The sequence below is a fragment of the Globicephala melas genome, chromosome 8 (assembly GCF_963455315.2).
Source record: "Globicephala melas chromosome 8, mGloMel1.2, whole genome shotgun sequence".
Lineage (NCBI taxonomy): Eukaryota > Metazoa > Chordata > Mammalia > Artiodactyla > Delphinidae > Globicephala > Globicephala melas.
Window position 1 is genome coordinate 40,759,251 of NC_083321.1, and position 22,952 is coordinate 40,782,202.

General features: G+C 42.3%; 1 protein-coding gene across 1 annotated transcript; it reads left to right on the forward strand.

Moving 5' to 3' along the window:
* Nucleotides 1-17,271: 17,271 nt before the first annotated feature.
* Nucleotides 17,272-22,533, forward strand: LOC115839459 (calcitonin receptor-stimulating peptide 2-like). Its single transcript, XM_030831097.2, has 5 exons — nt 17,272-17,466; nt 18,524-18,618; nt 21,184-21,315; nt 21,733-21,914; nt 22,094-22,533. Exons 2-4 carry the CDS (start codon nt 18,533-18,535, stop codon nt 21,890-21,892), a joined length of 378 nt encoding a protein of 125 aa, XP_030686957.1. The 5' UTR covers nt 17,272-17,466; nt 18,524-18,532; the 3' UTR covers nt 21,893-21,914; nt 22,094-22,533.
* The last annotated feature ends 419 nt before the right edge of the window (nt 22,534-22,952 follow it).

The following is a 22,952-nucleotide window of genomic DNA, read 5'->3' on the forward strand; positions in this document are numbered from 1 at the left end:
AAAAGAATAAAACACCTAGGAATAAACCTACCTAGGGAGACAAAAGACCTGTATGCAGAAAACTATAAGACACTGATGAAAGAAATTAAAGATGATACCAACAGATGGAGAGATATACCATGTTCTTGGATTGGAAGAATCAATATTGTGAAAATGACTGTACTACCCAAAGCAATCTACAGATTCAATGCAATCCCTATCAAATTACCAATGACATTTTTTACAGAACTAGAACAAATAATCTTAAAATTTGTATGGAGACACAAAAGACCCCGAATAGCCAAAGCAGTCTTGAGGGAAAAAAAATGGAGCTGGAGGAATCATACTCCCTGACTTCAGGCTATACTGCAAAGCTACAGTAATCAAGACAATATGGTACTGGCACAAAAACAGAAACATAGATCCATGGAACAAGATAGAAAGCCCAGAGATAAGCCCACGCACCTATGGTCAACTAATCTATGACAAAGGAGGCAAGGATATACAATGGAGAAAAGACAGTCTCTTCAATAAGTGGTGCTGGGAAAACTGGACAGCTACATGTAAAAGAATGCAATTAGAACACTCGCTAACACCATATACAAAAACTGAGAATGGATTTGAGACCTAAATGTAAGACTGGACACTATAAAGCTCTTAGAGGAAAACATAGGAAGACACTCTTTGACATAAATCACAGCAAGATCTTTTTTTGATCCACCTCCTAGAGTAATGGAAATAAAAACAAAAATAAACAAATGGAACCTAATGAAACTTAAGAGCTTTTGCACAGCAAAGGACACTACAAACAAGACAAAAAGACAACCTTCAGAATGGGAGAAAATATTTGCAAACAAATCAATGGACAAAGGATTAATCTCCAAAATATATAAACAGCTCATGCAGCTCAATGTTAAAGAAACAAACAACCCAATGCAAAAATGGGCAGAAGACCTAAATAGACATTTCTCCAAAGAAGACATACAGATGGCCAAGAAGCACATGAAAAGATGCTCAACATCACTAATTATTAGAGAAATGCAAATCAAAACTACAGTGAGGTATCACCTCACACCAGTTAGAATGGGCATCATCAGAAAATCTACAAACAACAAATGCTGGAGAGGGTGTGCAGAAAAGGGAACCCTCTTGCACTGTTGATGGGAATGTAAATTGATACAGCCACTATGGAGAACAGTATGGAGGTTCCTTAAAAAACTAAAACTAGAATTACCATCTGACCCAGCCATCCCACTACTGGACATATACCCAGAGAAAACCATAATTCAAAAAGACACATGCACCCCAATGTTCATTGCAGCACTATTTACAATAGCCAGGTCATGGAAGCAACCTAAATGCCCATTGACAGATGAATGGATAAAGAAGATGTGGTACATATATACAATGGAATATTACTCAGCCATAAAAAGGAACGAAATTGAGTCATTTGTTGAGACGTGAATGGATCTAGAGGCTGTCATACAGAGTGAAGTAAGTCAGAAAGAGAAAAACAAATATCGTATATTAATGCATGTATGTGGAACCTAGAAAAATGGTACAGATGAACTGGTTTGCAGGGCAGAAGTTGAGTCACAGATGTAGAGAACAAACATATGGACACCAAGGGGGGAAATCCATGGGGCGGGGGATGGTGGTGTGCTGAATTTGGCGATTGGGATTGACATGTGTACACTGATGTGTATAAAATTGATGACTAATAAGAACCTGCTGTATAAAAAACTAAATAAAATTTAAAAAAAACACAACATCACTTTGTGATTGATTTCCTCATCTATTTACTCCTGATCTTTCCCCTGAACAATATCCTACCCCAAATCTCCCCGACACACCTTCATTTACTCACTCACTCTTTAATTCAACAGCATTTATTGAGCTCCTACCTTTTGTCAAGTACCCTTTTACTTAACACTGGGAATTTGATTGTCATTTAGATAGCCTAGGTGCACATTGTCTGAAGTGATAGCCCTGCTGACATTTAGAAGATGGATAGGAATTAGCCATAAAAGAGTGAAGAATTGAGAAGGTAAAAGAAAGGAAAATAAAGACATGTGCTGTAGCAGAGCACGTGCCCAGAGGGACATTCTCTTATTTAATTAGATAATATCATTTTATACTTGAGAGTAGCCCCAATCCCTGATCAGTTGTACTCACCCTGGAAGAGAAGGTAGGGAATTTATAAAATCTCCAACTACTCCATAATGCTACATGAAAGAAACAAATGGCCAAACAAATAAAACACCAAACCAATGAGAAAAACAATTCAACTATATTTCCTGGAGTAATTGTGTATAATTTAAGTCAGTAAATACAGAGAGAGAATACCCACCAGTAGTGTTTACCATGTTATGTTCTGGGGATAGAGAAGCAAACAAGAAAGACATGAAAGTGTGTGTCATCAAAGTGTGATGAGCATTACAGAAGGGAAGTGCATATAGCTAGTTCTATGCCGTATAGCAGGGGTTTTCACTACCTTGGGAGTAGCAAAGCTTCCTAGAGAATGTGGCACTAATACTGATGCTTAAAAGAACAGGAACTAGTAAAGGGAAGAAATCAAGGTCTGGGTGCTAGATGTGCTACATCTGTGATCAACAAGAACTCATCTATTATCATAGTTTTGTGATTAATTCCCTAATCCCCTTCCTACTCCTAATCTTTCCCCTGAACAGGATCCTATCCTGACTCTCTCCAATATCCCTTATTCAATCATTCATTCATTCACTCACTCATTCATTCAGCAGTTAATTAACAGCATTCCAAATTTGAGAACAGCCTGTGGAAAGGCAAGATATGAAAAAAGCCATGGTAGGTGTGCTCAAGGAACTGAAAGAAAAGCATTGTATCAAGAGAGAAGGGAGTAGGAGAAAGAGAGGCAAGAAATGAGGCTGGAGACTTGGGGAAACACCAGGTCCCATAGCTTCTTAGACAGTTGAGGGTTTTAGACATTATTCCAAGGGCATGGGAGAGTCATGAAAGGCTGCTAAGCCAATGAGTGACCAGACCAGGTCACCTGGCTGCAGTGGGGAGGATGAGTCAGAAGGGTGTAAGGAATCAATTTCTGTAAGTCTTAGTGAGATTAATTTCCTTCGTGCCTTATAGGACTGGGGTAAGGATTACACAAGGAAACACATACAAATTTCCTGGAATGATATTTGGTGCATGGTGGTCAATCAGGAAATATTGGTGCCTTGTTCAGTCCAATAATTCTGATTCTTTTTCACCTAATCTCATTTTCTCCTTATTCTTCTGACCATATTTTGGAGAAAAAAATTACCATTTAAACTTTCTACTACAATTAAAATTGACTACTGTGCTTGGCACAGTAAACAAATGTGAATAAGACCTGCGCCTTTCCTTAATACATGTACCGTGAGCTGCAACCTGATATGAACTATAGTGATGACATGAGCCAACGGTCAGAGGGCAAGGACAGCATCCTTTACCTCTCTGTCCTTAGCATCAAGCAAAATAAGTGGCACAGTGGACATCAACACAGACGTCCTAACCAAATGAATGCATGCTCTGGGAGTTCAGAGGACAGAGCAGGAAGACGGTATGAACTGAAAGTTTAATCTCTGAGGATTTCATACAAGCTCATTGAGGTTGTGGCTTTCTTTATATTTTGTTGATTAATATTTAGGATTATTACTAATGAGATTTGTTTTTATTTTTCATGATAATTTCTTCAGAGTGATTGTTTAGTCAAGTTTTCAAATTAGAAATTTTCTATCGTGAAACACGGTACAATAACATGAAAACGTCAAATCTATACTGAGAGACATGGTTTGACAATATTAAATGCCTAATTATCTATGGTATTTCCATCTGACCCACAGAAAATATGATGCTACTTTCATTCCCTATGCTGACTTTTCGCACCACCTACCTTCAACCTGGCCACCTAACACTTAATGGGAATATGACAAGGTTTAAAAAAACAAAACCAAACATGTGGGATGGGAAATATTATCTCAGCCAATACTGGAAAATACAGTCTGCCACAGTCAAAAGACACCTTCTTCAACTATAGATAGATAGTTCATAATAAAATGGTATTGCTGACTTTTAAAACAAGGATATGTTTTGTGGGTTTTCCTTTGATCATATTCTTAAAAATATTTTACTATAATCAGCAGTTTGTATCCTTTCTGGAGATGTAATACTCAATCTACTCCCCATTATGGCTAGAAACTGTGGCAATTGCATGATCACCAATGTTTGTTTGTTTATTTATTTATTTATGTATTTATTTATTTATTTATGGCTGTGTTGGGTCTTCGTTGCTGTGCGCGGGCTTTCTCTAGTTGCCGTGAGCGGGGTCTACTCTTCATTGTGGTGCCTGGGCTTCTCATTGCTGTGGCTTCTCTTGTTGCATGGGCTGTAGGCGCACAGGCTCAGTAGTTGTGGCTGACAGGCTCTAGAGCGCAGTCTCAGTAGTTGTGGCGCACAGGCTTAGTTGCTCTGAGGCATGTGCGATCTTCTGGGACCAGGGATCGAACCCGTGTGCCCTGCATTGGCAGGCAGATTCCCAACCACTGCGCCACCAGGGAAGTCCTGAAAAATGTTTTGATGTCACTTGCCTCATCAGATTTTTTTTCCTGGCTTTCTTTTTTGGGGGGTGGAATACCTACTAGGTAATGTCTGTTCTTTAGTAGAAGCCAAGATTCTGATACATTCTTTTGCAATTGTCGTATTAGGTTATTGTAATGTCCTTTGAGCTGAATGCGATGAAGTTCCATTTTCATGTTTTCATTCGAATTAAAAAACAGATGGGAATTCCCTGGTGGTCCAGGTGTTAGGACTCTGCGCTCTCACTGCCAAGGGCCTGGGTTCAGGGAACTAAGGTCCCACAAGCCATGGGGTGTGGCCAAAAAAAAAAAAAAACAAGAGGGGGAATAAGACTCCTAGAGTATATGCTTATGAGGTACTTGGTATTTTAATATTTGTATTTCCTTTAAATATCAACATGAATTGCCACTGAACAAGACCAGTAGTATTTGGTTGATCTTTTCTTTTTAGTGCAGAAATTACTGCCTCCTAAATCAGCTTTCTTTCTTTCAATGTTTGGTACAACTTTGAAAACTGGATGGATACTACAATGACTTACTGAAAGGATGATTTCTCCAAAGACTGATTTGTTACTATTTGGCATTTTTCAGAACCTCCTAGAAATATCTAGAAAGCTTTTAGCTCATGTCTTCCCCAAACCAATAGTGCGCTAAGCAGGTTTCCCAAAAATCCTATGAATGAGAATTTTCATATTTGCCTTCTTATATTCTTTAAACTTAATAGAAATTCATTCATTGGGACTTCCCTGAAGGTCCAGTGGTTAAGACTCTGCGCTTCCAATGCAAGGGGTGTGAGTTTGTTCCCTGGTTGGGGAACTAAGATCCCACACTCTGTGAAGCGCACCGGGGGAAAAAAATTATTAATTCAAAAGGTTTCTGAGCATATACTATGCTCTAAGCACTAGATACAAGGGTGAACAGGGGGCTTCCCTGGTGGCACAGTGGTTAAGAATCCGCCTGCCAATGCAGGAGACACGGGTTCGAGCCCTAGTCCGGGAAGATCCCAGACATGCCGCAGAGCAACTAAGCCTGGGCACCACAACTACTGAGCCTGCACTCTACAGCCTGTGAGCCACAACTACTGAGTCCACATGCCACAACTACTGAAGTCCTCACTCCTAGAGCCCATGTTCCGCAAAAAGAGAAGCCACCGCAATGAGAAGCCCATGCACTGCAATGAAGAGTAGCCCCCACTTGCCGCAACTAGAGAAAGCCTGCACGCAGCAACGAGGACCCAATGCAGCCAAAAATTAATTAATTATTTTTAAAAAAGGGTGAACAAGTCAGATATCATTCTGGTTTTAATGGGGCTTACAGTCTGATGTGAAACAGATAATTATATGATAAGGGTTGTAATTATATCAAGCAGAAGTAGGAATACGCTTTCTCAACAACATCCCACTTATTCTACCTCATCACCTGTAGGAACTGGTTCTCTATCTTGCTAGAGAGAGAACAAAACGGTTTTCTTAGTAGTATTTTGGCCAGGGAAAATTCCTGCGCTCCTGAGACAAAGGGAAGAGGTACAAGTCATCACAGGTTGACCACAAGGCAAAGTAAGAAAAGGAGAAACCAACCCTTCTCTAACCCATGTTCTCTCTTCAGCCTTTGGGCTCCTCAGGGAACTTATTCTTCACATTCTCATTTTAACTGGAAGTTTGCTGTGATGGTACTTATTGGTGCTAAAGAGAAGTTAGGCATTGATTGCTTAAGCCTGTTTGACTACTGGTGAAGGTGTGCTAAGGACAACTGGCCCAGGGCTGAGGAGCTTTCAAAGGACCTTTAAGATCCTCTGGGTTTTTTATGCCAAAGGGTGACTTTGATCTGGACATTTGAAAGCTGACTGATCTCACATCAGCTCCAAGAGCCAATTACATATTTGCCAAAAACGAAACACAGTTTCTGCTGATGTCCTCAGAATCCTGTTATCCAGGGACACACTCCTCCCAAGATTGCAGCCTGGATGGCCAAGCCCTTCCCACATCACAGACTTTGTCTTGTCTTCACTATGACTGTGTCCCTTGAAAGAAACTAAAAAACACCCGCTCATCAGGTATCCCTTGACTGCAGACTTCCCTTAAACCAGACAAAGCTGAGAAGAAGAAACCCATAGGCTCTGGATAACTGAAATAGGCGTCACAGCAATTCATTACCGCCATCCTGACCATTACTAAGTTCTCACTCAGTGAATGTAGGCTCTTCATTCACACACAGCTCTCACTTATTTGGCTGTTTTCTGTTTTTCCCCTGAGCACAAGTTCGTTAAAGCTGTTGTTTAAAAAGATCATGAAATTCCTGATCATTACTCATAAATACTCACTTGGTATCTATTTACTCTGTGCTTACCCATGAATTGGACAAGGATTGTTTCTGTTCACTAGTACAGATTAATGCAGTAAATGTCCAAAAAGAGGCTTTTTATAGTTCTTGATAAATATATAAGAAATATATAACAATAAATTTATAAAATATACATTATATAAAATAAATATATATAATTAATTTACAAATACGTATTTATATTTACACTCAATAAATATTTTGCACTCATTGTCTGTAGATAGGCTTGTTGGTCCCTTACCATTCTACAAAACCATTAAGCATGGTTTTTGTTGTTTTGTTGTTTATTTCACTGCACACCAAATGAAAATGGGAGTGCGTAGACTGTTGCAAAAGACAGTTACAGTGACACCAGCAAGAAGTGATAGTTGACAACCTGATGACAAGAAATGAAATAAAATAACTATAATATTATATTAATTTTAAATCTCAAAAAGGAAGATAATGTGAGATCAACTAGTTCAAGGCTATTGGCCCTACATGTCTTATAGCCCCTGAGAGTGGATAGTATAAGTGTCCAGCACCTTAAGCAATGTTCTTATCATGGTGTTGATGAAATCAACAAAGGATTAAAATTATATTTGTTATATCCTTTTAAGAATGAAGAGGAATATACAGTGCATTTTATCTAATTTCCCATAGAAGTTGATATAATTTGGAACTTGATGGGGTAGGGGTAAGCTTTTGTTTTAATGACAGTAATAGCCACCACTCTTGAGTGCCTGCTGCATGCCAGACAATATGCCAGGTGTTTAATATAAATTGTCATTAACCTGCTGGGCAGTGATGCTGCAACATGGGAGATGCTGCCTGGGAGAAGAGAGACATTGTGTATCTGGTAAGTCTCAGCTAAGGCAGAATTTTAATCATCTAAGAGGAACCCATCCAGAGTAACTCCTTAACATGACCAGTTGAGTCTTTCCACCTCTCTGAGTGACCAGCCTGGCCCTCCTCAACCACACACAGTTCTTTCCCTGGAAGTTGAAGTCACTCTAAAAATAATATTGTGACCTTGGAAGGAACCTCTCATAGTGTCTACAGAAAGAAGGAGCCTGCGGCTTTGGAAGGAGGGAGCCTGCGGGGTTGGCAAAGCAGCCCCCAGGGCAAATCACCTCCATGCTACAGGAAAATAAGCTAGGCCCTCTAATTTTCCAAGAATAAGAGATCAGGAAAACCCCACAGACACAATATCCCATTCCTTCTTTCTGATGAACCACCTCAGAGAAGACTTTCCTGACCACCATATACAAAAGTACATTCTTCTCAAATTACTCTCTGTCACCTGATTATTCAGCTTAATTTTTTATTCATAGAACTTACCACTATCTAAAATATTATATATTTATTATTTTTTCTTTTATTTTCTATGTCCTTCCACCAGCATGTAACTCTATGAGGGAAGTTACATGTATCCTTGGCTGTATCCCTGGAACACAGAAAATTCCATAGAACATGATAGGCGCTCAATAAACATTTGTTGAGTTAATAAGTAAATTATGAAACTATGTAATGCTCGGATTTCATTCTCTGAGTTCATCTGTAACCACTGACATGTTTACAAGATGTAAAGATTGCATATTTAAAATAGTCTATAGTTTTTGTTTTGATTTTCACTTTAACTCAAAAGTTATATAGAAGAGTATTTTAAAATTTAGAATAGCTTTTAAGGCTATGCTTCACTTATTCAGTTCCAGGTTTTGCACTGAGGTTTGAGAAAGTAGTATCTACTAATTTTTGACTTGGGAAATTGATATTTTTCTATGAGGTTTATTATATGATCCTTTCGCATATACGATTAAGAGATGAAAAAGATTAAAAGTAGCCTTCCAGGACTTCCCTGGTGGTGCAGTGGTTGAGAGTCCGCCTGCCGATGCAGGGGACGTGGGTTCGTGCCCCGGTCCGGGAAGATCCCACATGCTGTGGAGCGGCTGGGCCCGTGAGCCATGGCCGCTGAGCCTGCGCGTCCGGAGCCTGTGCTCCGCAACGGGAGAGGCCACAACAGTGAGAGGCCCGCGTACCGCAAAAAACAAAACAAAAAACAAAACAAAACAAAACAAAAAAGTAATTTTCCAGGGCAAGTCACCTCTATGCTACAGGAAAATAAGCTAGGACCTCTCATTTTCCAAGAATGAGAGGCCAGGAAAACCCCATGGACACGATATCCCATTCCTTCCTTCTGCCATAAATGCCTTTCTCATTCCTTGCCTAACCTAAAAATCCACTGATGTTGTATTCTTGGTTCTAGGCTCTAATGGCAGTTGGCATTCCCATCGAGGGATCAGGGAATCATACATCAAACCTCCAGGAGCCTGACGCCTAAATAATGATCACATGTCTCTTGGGAGCACGGGCACATTAGAAAGTTTCTCCAAGTTCAAGCAGTGAAGTCCCGGGGCTCACGTGCATCTTCCATGTGTTAACAATTCCCTATTGCCTGCCCAACCTGCATACATCATTAAATACTGGATACAGGTTATAAAAATAAAGTGGGTTTTTTCAGGTGGGCTTTAATACAATCCTCACTTAATTAAAAGCCTTGTTGTTTGGTTATTGTCAAAGGGATCTAGTAGAAGTATCTAAGGGATGGGGCTCAAAGTTCAAGCACCAACTTCAGGATTAACTGCATCCTAACCAATAACCTGTCAAGGCCTGGAGTTATGTGATGCAAAGCAGTCCGTTTCCCACCTCTACTGGAGTTTCACCAAATGTGACAACAGTTCGCTCAATAGCCCCCCTTGCTCTGTAGCACATATGAACAGGAATATTGAAGAACACAAACTGGAAGTTGCTAGAGGAGGAACATCTGATACTTGAGATTTCAATGCAGCCAGCCATACAGGTTGTAGATTCAGGGAGGCACGATTCTCAAGAAGAGGGACAGAGGATGGCACATGATATAAAGAGTGGTCTCCTCACCCCCTGCCCCACACCCCACTAGATGCACTCTCTTTTCAGGCACTCTGTTACCTCCCCTCTATTTAGCCACTTTCGGGCTCTGGCCCACCTGCTCTGGGCGACTTCCTCAGTGCTCCAGCCCATGGCTGCCTCTTTCTCCAAGCCCCAGCATTCACTGTCCTTGCCAGTCAGCCCAACATTTACTTATTATGGTAGGTACAATAAGGACCTCTGCCCCCAGACATCCACATCCTAATCCTTGGAAATGCAAATTTGCTACTTTACACAGCAAAAGAGACTTTAAAGATGCGATTAAATTGAGGACTTTCAGATGGGAGACTACCCTGGATTATCCAGGTGAGCCCAGTAAGATCACAAGGCTCCTTCCAAGTAGAAGAGGGAAGCAGAGGTTGGAGTGAGGTAATGTGAGAAGGACTCAAGTCGCCATTACTGGTTCCGAAAAAGGAGGAAGGGGCCACGAGGCGAGGAACACGGGTGGCCACTAGAAACAGGAAATGGATTCTCCTCTAGAACCTCCAGAATGCCTGCCAAGATTTTTGCACAGTGAGACCTGTGATGGACGTCGGACTTCTAGTCACAGAAGTGTAAGTTTATAAACTTGCGTTATGTCACTAAAGTACTGATAATTTGCTACAGCAGCAATAGGGAACAAGTACTAACTCCCTCTCTTTTATTGTTCTTTAATTATTTCATTTGTTGAATCTCACCTCCCTAAGAGACCATAATCATTCTTACGAGACTGGTCTTATTCCTCTTTCTTTTTCAGGCTCAATTTTATATGTGCTTTAGGCTCTAGGTGAACTCACTAAGCAGTCATATTACAAAGCTTCTGCTGACAACTTGCAGAAAGCGTGGCATCCAGGCAAGGACTAGGAGTCAGTTGTAGATCCATTTTTATGACAAAGGAATTTGGTGCTGCCATCCAGGTGGCCAGTTCTCTTTCCCGTCTCAGAGAGCACTATTACCTATTTTAGTGTCAGGGATACAAGGGCAAGGTATCTGTCCCCCTCTTCCTCCTATCTATTTTGAAAATTCTCTGTTCCTCATGTTTAGCAACTTTCTCCAGGCATATATATACCTCATTATATAGATATAGATATAGGATATATATAACTGTATGTTATTGAATACACCATTGCTATTATTATTTTGAACAAATCGTTATCTGTTAGATCAAGTAAGTATAAGAAAAGTAAATTGATCGGATACCTGATGCCTATTCATACTGTTTTGTCGCCTTTTAATACACATTTAGTACACCAGGTCAAGGGAAACGCTAGAAATAGGCCTTTAGTAATGTGGTGGTGAGGTCTGGGGACAGGGAAAGATTTCCATAGCCCTATAATTAGGTCTCAGTCTTTTAGTGAGAGTATTCTACCGGACTGTGAATAGGTGTTTCTCAGTTTTTCACAGGTGTTTCTCAGGTTTTTTTACTCCCCACTTAGGTGACAGAGGGGACTAGTGGGTCCTAGAGTTGGGTGTTTCCCTACTCCCACCTGAAAGCCTAGGAAGGAAGTTAATTGGGAATTTCCCTTCCCCCAGGTCACTTAGTCTCTGATAATATAGCAGTAAAGCTAGGCTCTGGTTAACAAGAGTTAATAAGGGCAGGCCTTATTAAGAAATACAGATTGCCGTGGTGTATTTCAGAATGATTCCTTTTCTCCTTACCCAGCTGAAAGCACAAGGGGATTTTTCTCCCCTATTTACTGTGAGAACCTGGTTGAGCTACTGGAGGTAAATCTCAGACACGTGCAGGGCAGGAAGGTGGGTTTTTAAGTTTCAGAAGTTGTCCACACTGATGCTCTAGCAATTCGTCGGTTATAGTTCAGGATTTCTAACTCTGTCCGCTGCTGGTTCCAGGTGAGTTTGCCCTTGTGAGTGCCTGCTCTGGGAAGCCATTACTCTCTGTATTCACCTTTCTGTCTCCCCAGTCTTAGGGGCAGAAATTTGCCCATTCAGTCATCTCTCATAGGGCTCCTAGAAGAGTTGTTGATTTTTTTGGTATGTTCAGCTTTTCGTTATTGTGATTTCTAAATTCCTTGTAAGTGGAACCCTGTACAGTCAATTTTCAGTTAAAATTCTCCAGTTAATTTAGCAGCTCCAAATTTCACCCAGACTGAAGAGAATGAATTTGTGTTGTTGTTGCTACTGCTGCTGAGGTTGTTACTGTTGTGGTTTTGTTGTTGTTGTTGACTCTGTATCACACACAAATTATATAGAATTAAAGGAGTAACCTAGAGGAGAACTTTGGCAAAACATTCTTTGGCATAAATCGTAGCAATATTTTCTTAGATCAGTCTCCCAAGGCAAAAGAAATAAAAGCAAGAATAAAGAATTGGGACCTAATCAAACTTAAAAGCTTTTGCACAGCAAAGGAGACCATCAACAAAACGAAAAGGCAGCCTATGGAAGTGGGGAAAATATTTACAACAATGCCACTGACAAGGTCTTAATATCCAAGATATACAAACAGCACATACAGCTCAACATCAAGAAAACAAACGACCCAATCAAAAAATGGGCAGAAGATCTAAATAGACATTTTTCCAAAGAAGACATACAGATGGCTAACAGGCACATGAAAAGATGCTCAGCATCACTAATTATTAGAGAAAAGCAAATCAAAACCACAATGAGGAATCACCTCACACTGGTCAGAATGGCTTATTCAAAAAGTCTACAAATAATCATTGCTGGAAAGAGTGTGGAGAAAAGGGAGCCCTCCTACACTGTTGATGAGAATATAAATTGGTGGGGCCACCATGGAGAACAGTATGGAGGTTCCTTAAAAAACTAAAATAGAGTTACCATATGATCCAATGATCATACTCCTCGATATATATCTGGAGAAAACTATAATTCAAAACGTTACATGCACCCTAGTGTTCATAGCAGCACAATTTACAATAGCCAACATGGAAGAAACCTAAATGTCCCTCAACAGATGAATGGATAAAGAAGATGTGGTACATATATAACATGGAATATTATTCAGCCATTGAAAAGAATGAAATAATGCCATTTGAAGCAACACAATTGGCCCTAGAGATTATCACACTAATAAAGTAAGTCAGAAAGAGAAAGACAAATACCATGTGATATCACTTATATGTGCAATCTAAAATATGACACAAATGAACTTATCTATGAAACAGAAAGAGACTCACAGACAGAGAACAGATCTGTGGTTGCTAAAGGGGAGGTGGGGTGGGGGAGGGATAGATTGGGAGTTTGGGATTAGTAGATACAAACTATTATATATAGAATGGATAAACAACCAGGTCCTACTGTATAGCACATGGAACTATATTCAATATCCTGTGTAAACCAATAATGGAAAAGAATACGACAAAGAATGTATATATATATGTATAACTGAATAACTGTGCTGTACAGTAGAAATTAACACAACATTGTAAATCAACTATACTTAAAATTAAAATAATTTTTTTAAAAAGATGTATATATAGTGGGAAATTACTCACCTATTAAAAAGAATGAAATAATGCCATTTGCAGCAATATGGATGGTCCTATAGATTATTCAATATCCTGAGATAAACCATATTGGAAAATAAAATTTTAAAGAATATATATATGTATAAAACTGAATACTGCTCCACAGAAGAAATGAACACAGCATTGTAAATCAACTAAACCTCAATTGAAAAAAGTTTTGAAACAAAGCACAGGAATCTAAGCTAAAAGTATGGAAATAAACACAGCAGTTAGAGTTTATCAGAATGTTGTAAAAAATGTTTTCTCCAAACTAGATTGTTTCCCCCTTTTAAACCTTTTAAACTTTTAAACCTGGTTTTCAGGTTTAAAAGTTATGAAATAAGACTGTACAATCAAGTGCCAAATAATCAGGTAACTATTTTTAAATCAGTATTTTCCTTGACTTTCTCAAGATCGATTTCCATTTAGTGCTTCAGTTAAAAGAAGTCTCAGGTAGGGCTGGATGCAACATAAGCAATGTGCACATGGTAAGGTCTAAACTTTGAGTTCACTTGGTAAATCAGGGATGGGCTCAGAGGAGAATGGTTTTGTGTTTCATACTAGGAGACTCTAGACTTCCGAAAGAACCCTAGGGTTAACCTTCCTTTCCCTGTCTTGTTGCTGGAAACTTCCATGGGGAAACCAACTCTGCACGTCAGATGAAATGAGAGGAGTGTCTCAAATGTTTGAGCTCACAATTTTGAAATCCAATTGAAAAGCTGCACTACCTAGCTAGGTCCGGATTCTCTGCTGGTTGGGATTAGATTAGAGTCCTATAAGAGCGGTGAGACTGGCTGGTAAATCTTCCACAGTAAATTAATTTCCTTTATTTAATAAACATTGGGTGAGTGCCACCTGGTATGCAACACATGCTGCTAAGTGCTAAAGTTTTTTTTTTTTTTTTTTTGCGGTACGCGGGCCTCTCACTGTTGTGGCCTCTCCCGTTGCGGAGCACAGGCTCCGGACACACAGGTTCAGCGGCCATGGCTCACGGGCCCAGCCGCTCCGTGGCATGTGGGATCTTCCAGACCGGGGCACGACCCGTGTCCCCTGCATCGGCAGGCGGACTCTCAACCTCTGCGCCACCAGGGAAGCCCCAAAGATTTTTTTTTAAAACCTTGCCCCCAGCTCAGCACCAGGACTCATTAGAAATTCAGAGTACTTGATGGATGAGTTCATGACAGTCCCTCCCTATCTTGAGAAACTGACTTTTCAGGAAAAGCTGAAATTGCAGGAGGCTACGTTAGCACCCTCTGGGTACAGACCCTGTGTCCTGCTTCACACTGCTAGCCCTTCGTAGCCACCAAAGATTTCAGAAGGGGAATGAATGTAGGCTTTGAAGGCTGATGGCACACGTGACAGCCAGGGGTGGAGTTCTGAGCTCACAAAGAGACATGGTTACAAATTCGGCTTCTAAAATAGTCGTTTCTTAACCATTTTGTCATCACCATTCCACTGGTGAAAGCCATGGTTCTCTCAATAGGAAGAGGCAGGACTTCCCCAGGAAAAGGCGGGACTTCCCTGGTGATCCAGTGCTTGACTCCGAGCTACCAATGCAGGGGACCGCGGTTCGATCCCTGGTAAGGGAAATAGAGCCCGCATACCTCCTGCAGGCCACAACTAAAGATTCCGCAGACCGCAGTGACGGTGCGCTCGCGGCAACGAAGATCTCCCCTGCCGCAGCTAAGACCCGGCGCCGCCAAATGAATAAGTTTTTTTTTTTTTTAAAGGAAAAGGCAATCCATGTACACACGTACTTACAAATGATTTCAGAAGATTGATACGTCAGAAACCTCAGGTCTTGGAAGTCATGTCGGCAGAAGTGTCTTGCACCTGAGTTTTAATGCCTCGCCTACAACAGTCTTAAGTGGCAGAGCCCAATTTACATGCCGCACAGTATCTGCTTTGCCGCGTTCGCCAATTTAGTCTTGCTGCTGAGTTCCCTAACCCGGGTCTGGGTCTCAGCCCCCGATTTCTGCCTCGAGACTCCAGGATGCACTGAACCCGCGATCCGCCATCCTGAATCCTTCCCTTGCACATCTTGCCTTTCCCGGCTCCGCGCCCAAGCGCACTTGCGCGCTTCCAACCGGTTATTCCATTCCCCGGATCCCCCACCGCCCTGCCTGAGGACAGCCAGTTTCAGATATCCAGTTCCCCTGCCCCAAGGTTTTATTCGCTTGCATCAGTGCCACCGCTGAGGTTAAGAAGCAGAAAATTGGAATAAGGGCATCTTGGAAGTTAGGTGTCCTGAGCCCGGAGACCACCAACCTGCAAGGGGAAGAGATGTGCCGCGAGGCAGCTGCCGTGTCGAACAAAACACTGAAGCTTCTTGACACTGAGGTCTGGGGCGTGGACCAGTGGCTCGGGTCACCACGTGGCTCGTTTTGGCTAGTTTCGGTTCCGCCTGAGAAAACCAGCTACCTGGGATCCGTGTTTTATTCCACCGCCCCGCGATGCCGCCGCAGTGCTTGCCGCGCTGGAGGGTCTGTACAGGCTGCTTGGATCTTGCGCTATGTGCTCAGACCCAGCGATACTGCGGACAGTGAGAAGCTTCGTTTTCTGCATTCTATCTGCTGAGGACGGCAAGTCAGCACCTCAGAACTTCCTGGAAGGCTTAGAGCAGGAGCTCTGACAGAGAGATCCAGAAACGTGCTGGGCAGTGTGTAGGAGAGTCGAGGTTGCTGGGTAATTGGGCTTTACAGAGCACACTTACTGAGAGTCAGTGCAGGTTTCGTGGATGCAGGTCCTAATCATGCCGCTCTGCGCATACTTAGGGCGGGACTGAGCGCATCACCTGGATGCCGCTGAGCGCCAGTGTCATTTTGTGAGTGCCTGTGGTTTGGGACTGGGCACATGTTTGGAGGAAATACTGAGTTTGTGTGTGTGCAGTGTATGACTGAAGTGAGAGCGAGGATTGCACTCCGCTGGACTCTTCAGCACCATCAAGCTTGGCGGGCTTTCTAGCAGAGGACTGAACTGCGGTAGACATGGGTGCAGGGCTGGAATCACAGGTCACTAGAACATCTTGGCAAACAGCAGCCGGAAGCAAGGGGCAGCTGGGCAAATGGTTCGAGGAGGCTGAACTTTAGGTGATGAATGGTGGGGGAGGAGGTGTGGGGCTAGAGGTCCGCTTGGAAGCTTTTAGCCTTGCACTTCCGTGCTCAGGCCCAGCAGGGCATCCAGCCCCTCCTTAACCCTCATGATGGACCAACCAGCATGACTCCAGGCAGCTGCACAGGGTGCTGATTGGGAAGATGGATTGCGATCCCACAGAATCCCCTATGAACTTCCCTGGTAAGCACTTCTAGATCCCTACCTGGGCAGATAACAGGTACATACTTAGTAATGATAACATTCCTTCAAGATGAGAATATGATCCCCATTTCATAGATAAGTATACTGACGCACTAGAAGTTACTAGCCCACGATGTTTCCACCTGGAAAAGGCACAACTGCAGCAGAGTTCCAGTGTGACAAAGTTCTTGATCCTCTGTGTCTGATACCCACAAGCCCTGCCCTCCTGTGCGTGATCCCAGCTGCCTGAATCAGACCCCCTGCTTGGGCACAGAATCATCAACTCTACTATGCATTAACCCTCGAAGCTGCACTTGCACAGAGGTCTGCAGTCAGACCTAGGGGAGACAGCGTTCCTTGTAATGCTGGACTCTGCCCGACAAGATCGCACAGCTGGGGATGGAGTGGGACACGTACGTGTTCAAAACCCGCGAAACCGAACAGGTGAAGTTAACCATGACGTTAAACTGTCCTCAAATTCCTACTCACTTTTCCTGTGTTTTTCGTTGGTCCTCACCAACCCCCCCACGTCCCCCTCCCGCCCCCGCCATCAATGACCTCAATGCAAATGCAAGTGGGGTGGTCCTTCTGGATGCTCCAGCTTCTGGACGCCAAGTGATGACACAATCCTTCTGGGGCTCAGATCCTTCCCCTCATTGGTTGCCCAGAGCTCCTGGACCACCCCAGACCCAGAGCAGCGGGAATAAGAGCAGCTGCTGGTGTTGGGAGGCATCAGACGCACTGCCCAGCTTGAGTGTCACTGCCACTTCTGCCACCGTGCCATCGCCTGAAGCCAAAGCTACTGCCACTGCTCCCTCCTCTGCTCCAAGCCACCTGGCTCCTGCTGCCAGGTAAGCCTGGAGATTCCTGCTTATCTGGGATTCTGTTTTTCTCTCTCTCCCCTCTCTTCCTTCTCTCTCTCCATTACTTTTTCTTAGCTGATCTCTTCCAGTCTCAAAGGCTCTGTCCACTTCTGTCTAGGTCATTTCACACAACCTGCATTACTCTGCAATGCATCCCAGGCGTCTTCCACAGGTAACACTGGATAGTCTCAGTTCACGCACTCCCTGCTTCACTCTCCCCGCGCTGAGGCGGGCTCCAGTTTCCTTTCCTGAAGCACACGTGCTTAGGTCAGTTTGGGATGCTGGAGCTCCCCTGGCACTGCAAGCAGATCTGGACGCAGGAATAGTTTTGTGCAGATGGTGCTCTCACGGATCACGTCTTGTGCCTAGCGGACCGCGGGAAATGCTTCAGAACCTGGGCCAGCGCAAGCGGGAGCCAAATAGGTGCAGTGACTGAGGGGCAGGCAGCCTTTAAACGCAAGCCCCCGTTGTGGGTTCTGGGAACTTTTTTCCCAGTTTAAGTCCTTGGTTCCAATTTGAGACCCTTCCAGCTTGATTCTTACAGGGCACTCTCTACCAAAGTGTGGAGCAGCTGAGCAGTAGAATGTGGTTCTTCAGTTTCTCAGGGATTCCAACCGCAGAAATTTGTCCTCGGTAATCCCCTCCCCGCTCCATGTATGTGCAAAAGCCCGGCACCAGGAGGACAGCTCTGGGTTGCACAGTGGGAAAAGCTGTGGTGACAGGTACTTGGACTCTGTCCTCCAGGAGACCTGGCCAACAGGTTGTATGTGAGAGTGAGTGGAGTGATGGGGCAGGCGCTATAGACTAAGACCTCCTCACCCAGTTGTCCCACTAGGTTTCTTTGCTAAACCAAGCATGCCGCAGCCTTACTGGATTTTCCAGCAGTCCATTTTGCTGAGCAGGAAATGATGGTGAATTGGAGTGACATGACTAGCATGAAACCAGAAGGCAAGGGAGTTAGGGGCAGAGGCAGGAGCAGAGCCTGGGTCTGTGGGCTCATGGAAATTGTTATTCTCCAGGTGCTGATGTTATTCTTCCCTTGCAGAGAGTCGTCATGGTCTTCTGGAAGTTCCCCCCCTTCCTGGTCCTCAGCATCCTGGTCTTGTACCAGGCAGGTGTGCTGCACTCAGCACCATTCAGGTGAGACAGCCCTGCCAGGAGCACTCCCAACTCCCAGTCTTATAATTCTGTGTTCTAAGTTGTGCTGTGCTGAATCTGGCTCTTATGGGGGGGCGGGTAACGTATGAATGTAAACATGTATATAAGTTTATCATAAATTTTTTGTGATACAAAGATGTGTATCACACAGTTTACAAACACACATAAGATACAGGATACTCCTTGTAAATTTCATATACTGTAACTCATTGAACCTCACAGCATGCTTTTGTTGATTGTTACCAAACATTTCTATCTTTAGCAAACCTATTTACTACTTTTACCATAATTTGATCAATGAATTGTATCCTAATCTGCTAATTACTTTCCCAATAAGTTTGTTATTATATCTATGTGATGTTTTCATCTAATTTCTCACCTTTATTCAGATTATATTAAACTGAAATCATTTTCAGATTCAAATCATTATCATTTAATTTTTAATAATGGCTGTATTTACACTAAGCTCATAAAATTCTTGAAAATCTAACCATCACCTTTCACAAGTCTATATAATCCACTTGGAGCAAACTACTTCTTTTAGGTCACACCAGAACCTAAATCCTGGTGAAGTGGCATTTTTGGATGGATACATGCCTCATGCCCTGTCCATTGAGAACTGGGCTGGGTTGATAGAGATGAAAAGGGGAAGGGTTCTAGGCCAGAGTTTTCCTGTTTAGAAGACACTTTGAGATTAAAGCCTTTGTGTGCAGTTTATTCATTGCTACTATGTGTATAGATAGTGGACAAACTGAAATCCTTATTTGAATCATCTAGTCTTTCTAGATGTGTAAAAGTGCACAACATATGTTGAAAGTAGAGAGTTAAAGTAACACATTTTACATATTTTTTTTCTGTTAATTCATAGGAATGGTTATATTTGGGGAGTGGAATTGTTAAACTTGAGTCTTGGAGAGTAGGCTGATTGTTCATTGGGTAGTCGGGGAGGGAAGAGGGGACAGGGAAGGAAGTGCAGAGAAGGGATCTGTGCCCATGAGTCTTTAGACAAGTTCAGATTGTCTAACCCTTGTTCTATTTGTGTGTTTTAGTTAATATTGCTGTGTATTAAAGAATAAGAAAGTCCTAATGCCCAAAGTATATTAAAAATAGAGTAGTAAAATAATCCCTTAATAAATGCCCTTTTGTTGGTTTTTAGGAAGGGCTGTATCTTCTGGGAGTGTCTATGTTAATCCACATCTTGGAGCTAGATGTAGTCTTGTACTTAGTCATTGAAATGCTGGAGAAGGGGTAAGAGGAAGGGTGAAGGGAAAGGGCTCTTGGCTAATATCTCCGTATAGAAAACAATTTTAGGTTATAACCATAGGTCTATATGTGCATTTTTGTGAAGTACCAATGTTTATTATAGACAAGGTTCATTCATTATTTTGCAACATCTAGGCTTTTTTAGATGTCCTGAAGTGACAATATATGGTAAAAAGTAGAGCTAGTGAATTAACCAACTTGTAAATATGTTTGTTATAATTCATGAAAAAGCAGCATCTTGGACATGGAATTGTTAAACCGTCTCTGAGAAATGTATGTCAGGACGTGTTCATTAGGTTGGCAGCAGAGGGGCAGAAGGAAGTATAAAGGGAGGGATGTATGTGGACATGTTCATATTTATATTTTGATGATAACCATTGATGTGTGTGCATCTCTTGGCTGTACTATAGGAATATACTGTTAAGTAATTCAATGGAAACATACCTCCTTGCTAACACTTTAATAGTTTAGATTGGATAATGAATCCTCTTAAAAGCATTATACTTTGTGTACTCTGTTGCTTTATGTCTCATTTTTAATTGAACATTAAGGGAATGTAGTATTTTAATCATAACTTTGCCAATATCTTTGTCTAGAGGCCTGTTGCCATTTTTGTCTTTTCTGAAATTTTTGTCACCAAGAAAGGCAGGATTACATTTTTCTCCTTCCAGATTGAGTTGGTGTAGTGTATTCTTGGTTATCAAAATACTCATAGCTTTGGGACTTTGAAATGATGTGTGAACAAGCATGATACATAACTGTATGATCTTAATTACATAAAAATGGATGCTTAATTGTGTAAATACACAAATGAGATCTAGAAGGACACATCAGTATACTGCTTGTGATGATGGATGACTTTGTTTTTTGTTTCTTGTGTTTTTTGGTTTCTTATTATGCACATTTTAACTTTTTCTCACTGTTGTGGCCTCTCCCGTTGCCGAGCACAGGCTCCGGATGCGCAGGCTCAGCGGCCATGGCTCACGGGCCTAGCCGCTCCGCGGCATGTGGGATCTTCCCGGACCAGGGCACGAACCCGTGTCCCCTGCATCGGCAGGCGGACTCTCAACCTCTGCGCCACCAGGGAAGCCCTGCACATGTTAACCTTTAAGAAATAAATGTTATTTTTAAAACCTTAAAAAAAGAAATTAAAAAGAGAGAGAGAATTGGATTGGCCACATCCTCAGTGGAAGCCCCAGAAACCAAGAAAGCTGGCTGCTTATCCTGCGGTGTGCGGGTAGGCAGGGGCTCAGAGCATGAGTTGGGCTTCCTTCCCTTCCCTAGGTCGGCCTTGGAAAGTGGCTTTGTACCTGCTACACTCACTGAGGAGGAATCGCGCCTCCTACTGGCTTCAATGGTGAAGTATTATGTGCAGATGAAGGCCAGTGAGCTGGAGCATGAGGAAGAGAGCTTCAGGTAAATCTCTGCACCCCTCCCAGAACATGGCTTACCCTTCCCCCAGCTTACCAGGAAGGGGTATACTTAAGAATGAGATTGGGTATAGTGCCATAAATCTCTCTCTCATCTCATAAGCCTTGGTTGGTGTTTAATTTACACATGAAAGATTGGCTGTTACAGTTCTGTGTTCCAAGAACATTAACCCGGAGACATCTTTGGTCTTCTGACACCCCTGAAAATGTCTACAGGGAGTGATTGTGGCATTTTCCCTAAAACCCTTTGATTTTCTGCTGTGATGATTGTATTTAGCAGAAACATTTAAGGTTCACTGGTGCCTCTCAGAGTAGTAATTTTCCACTGATGATCCCATAGGGCAGCATCTGCCCTCAACCTCTCACTGACAGGCCTTCTCATTTTCTCCATCCTACAAATCAGCATCACTGCCCAGAAGAGTTCGTGCAACACTGCCACTTGCGTGACCCATAAGATGGCGGGCTGGCTGAGCAGATCTGGGAGCATGATTAAGAGGAACTACATGCCCACCAACGTGGGCTCCAAAGCCTTTGGCCACCACCACAGGGACCTGCAGCCCTGAAGAGTGAAATGACTCCAGGAAGGTGACCGCCCTAGTACTTTGAATGGCATGGCTGGTGGCTGGGTATTATTGCAGGGGTGCGGGTCACACTCTAACCCTCCCTGGGCATGTATCATAAAAAAATCTGTAGTGGCTGGATATAGAACAGAGAGTCTCAATAACTGAAATCCCTCTAACTTGGGTTTATTTTTATTTTTCCAGTGTCTCCTGGTGACACTAAGATCATCTGCCAGGAAATATAGAACCTCTTCACTTAAAACGCTGTTCCCTGAAGTTATAATTGTGATCTTCTAGTTTTTGAGTTTGAAAGGCAAGACTCTACCCTTTGGAAGTATTCCTTACAATGTTATGTACATCTGGATTCAGAGCATAGAGTTGGGTTCAAATATTGTGTTTGTCCTCTGCTAACTATGTCACCATGGGCCAGACCCTCTCTGAGCCTCAGTTTCCCCATATAACTTGAAGGCAACTATAGTAGATACATGTTAGCAGCTGAACTCTACTTCTCTAATTTGCAGTGAAAGCAACTTGCAGAAAAAATAGCATGGAAGACACATATATACACATGCTTCTTGATATTGAAAACACTCTTTTCCTTGAAATAAACTAAAGCTCAATGCAGAATAAAATCATTGTAGTTATCTAGTGTGCATCTTTTTAATATTTGATTCCGTGTTCAATAAATGTAACTCATGTCTCATTGGCTTATCTGGTAGCAAATCAGGACCCTGTCAGCCAACCTTGCCAAGGGGTATTACATCCATCATGGATTCAAACTAACTTAGTTTTCACAGACATGTTTTGTCCTTATAAGTTTTTTGATTGTGAGATCTTTTAGTGATAACATATCTGACAATGCTTTTTAAATAAGCTTTTGTTTATTTATTTATTTTTGTTTATTTATTTATTTATTTATTTTGGCCGCACCTCACGGCATGTGGGATCTTTGTTCCCCAACCAGGGATCGAACCCGTGCCCCCTGCAGTGGAAGCACAGAGTCTTAACCATTGGACCACCAGAGAAGCCCTGACAATGTTTACTAAATGGCAACCAAACTCTT

Excerpts from the sequence above, each read along its gene's own strand:
- LOC115839459 (XM_030831097.2), top strand. The coding sequence starts at position 18,533 with ATGGTCTTCTGGAAGTTCCCCCCCTTCCTGGTCCTCAGCATCCTGGTC. Across the intron at positions 18,619-21,183 it reads CTGCACTCAGCACCATTCAG|GTCGGCCTTGGAAAGTGGCT; the intron begins GTGAGACAGCCC and ends TCCCTTCCCTAG. Across the intron at positions 21,316-21,732 it reads CATGAGGAAGAGAGCTTCAG|CATCACTGCCCAGAAGAGTT; the intron begins GTAAATCTCTGC and ends CCTACAAATCAG.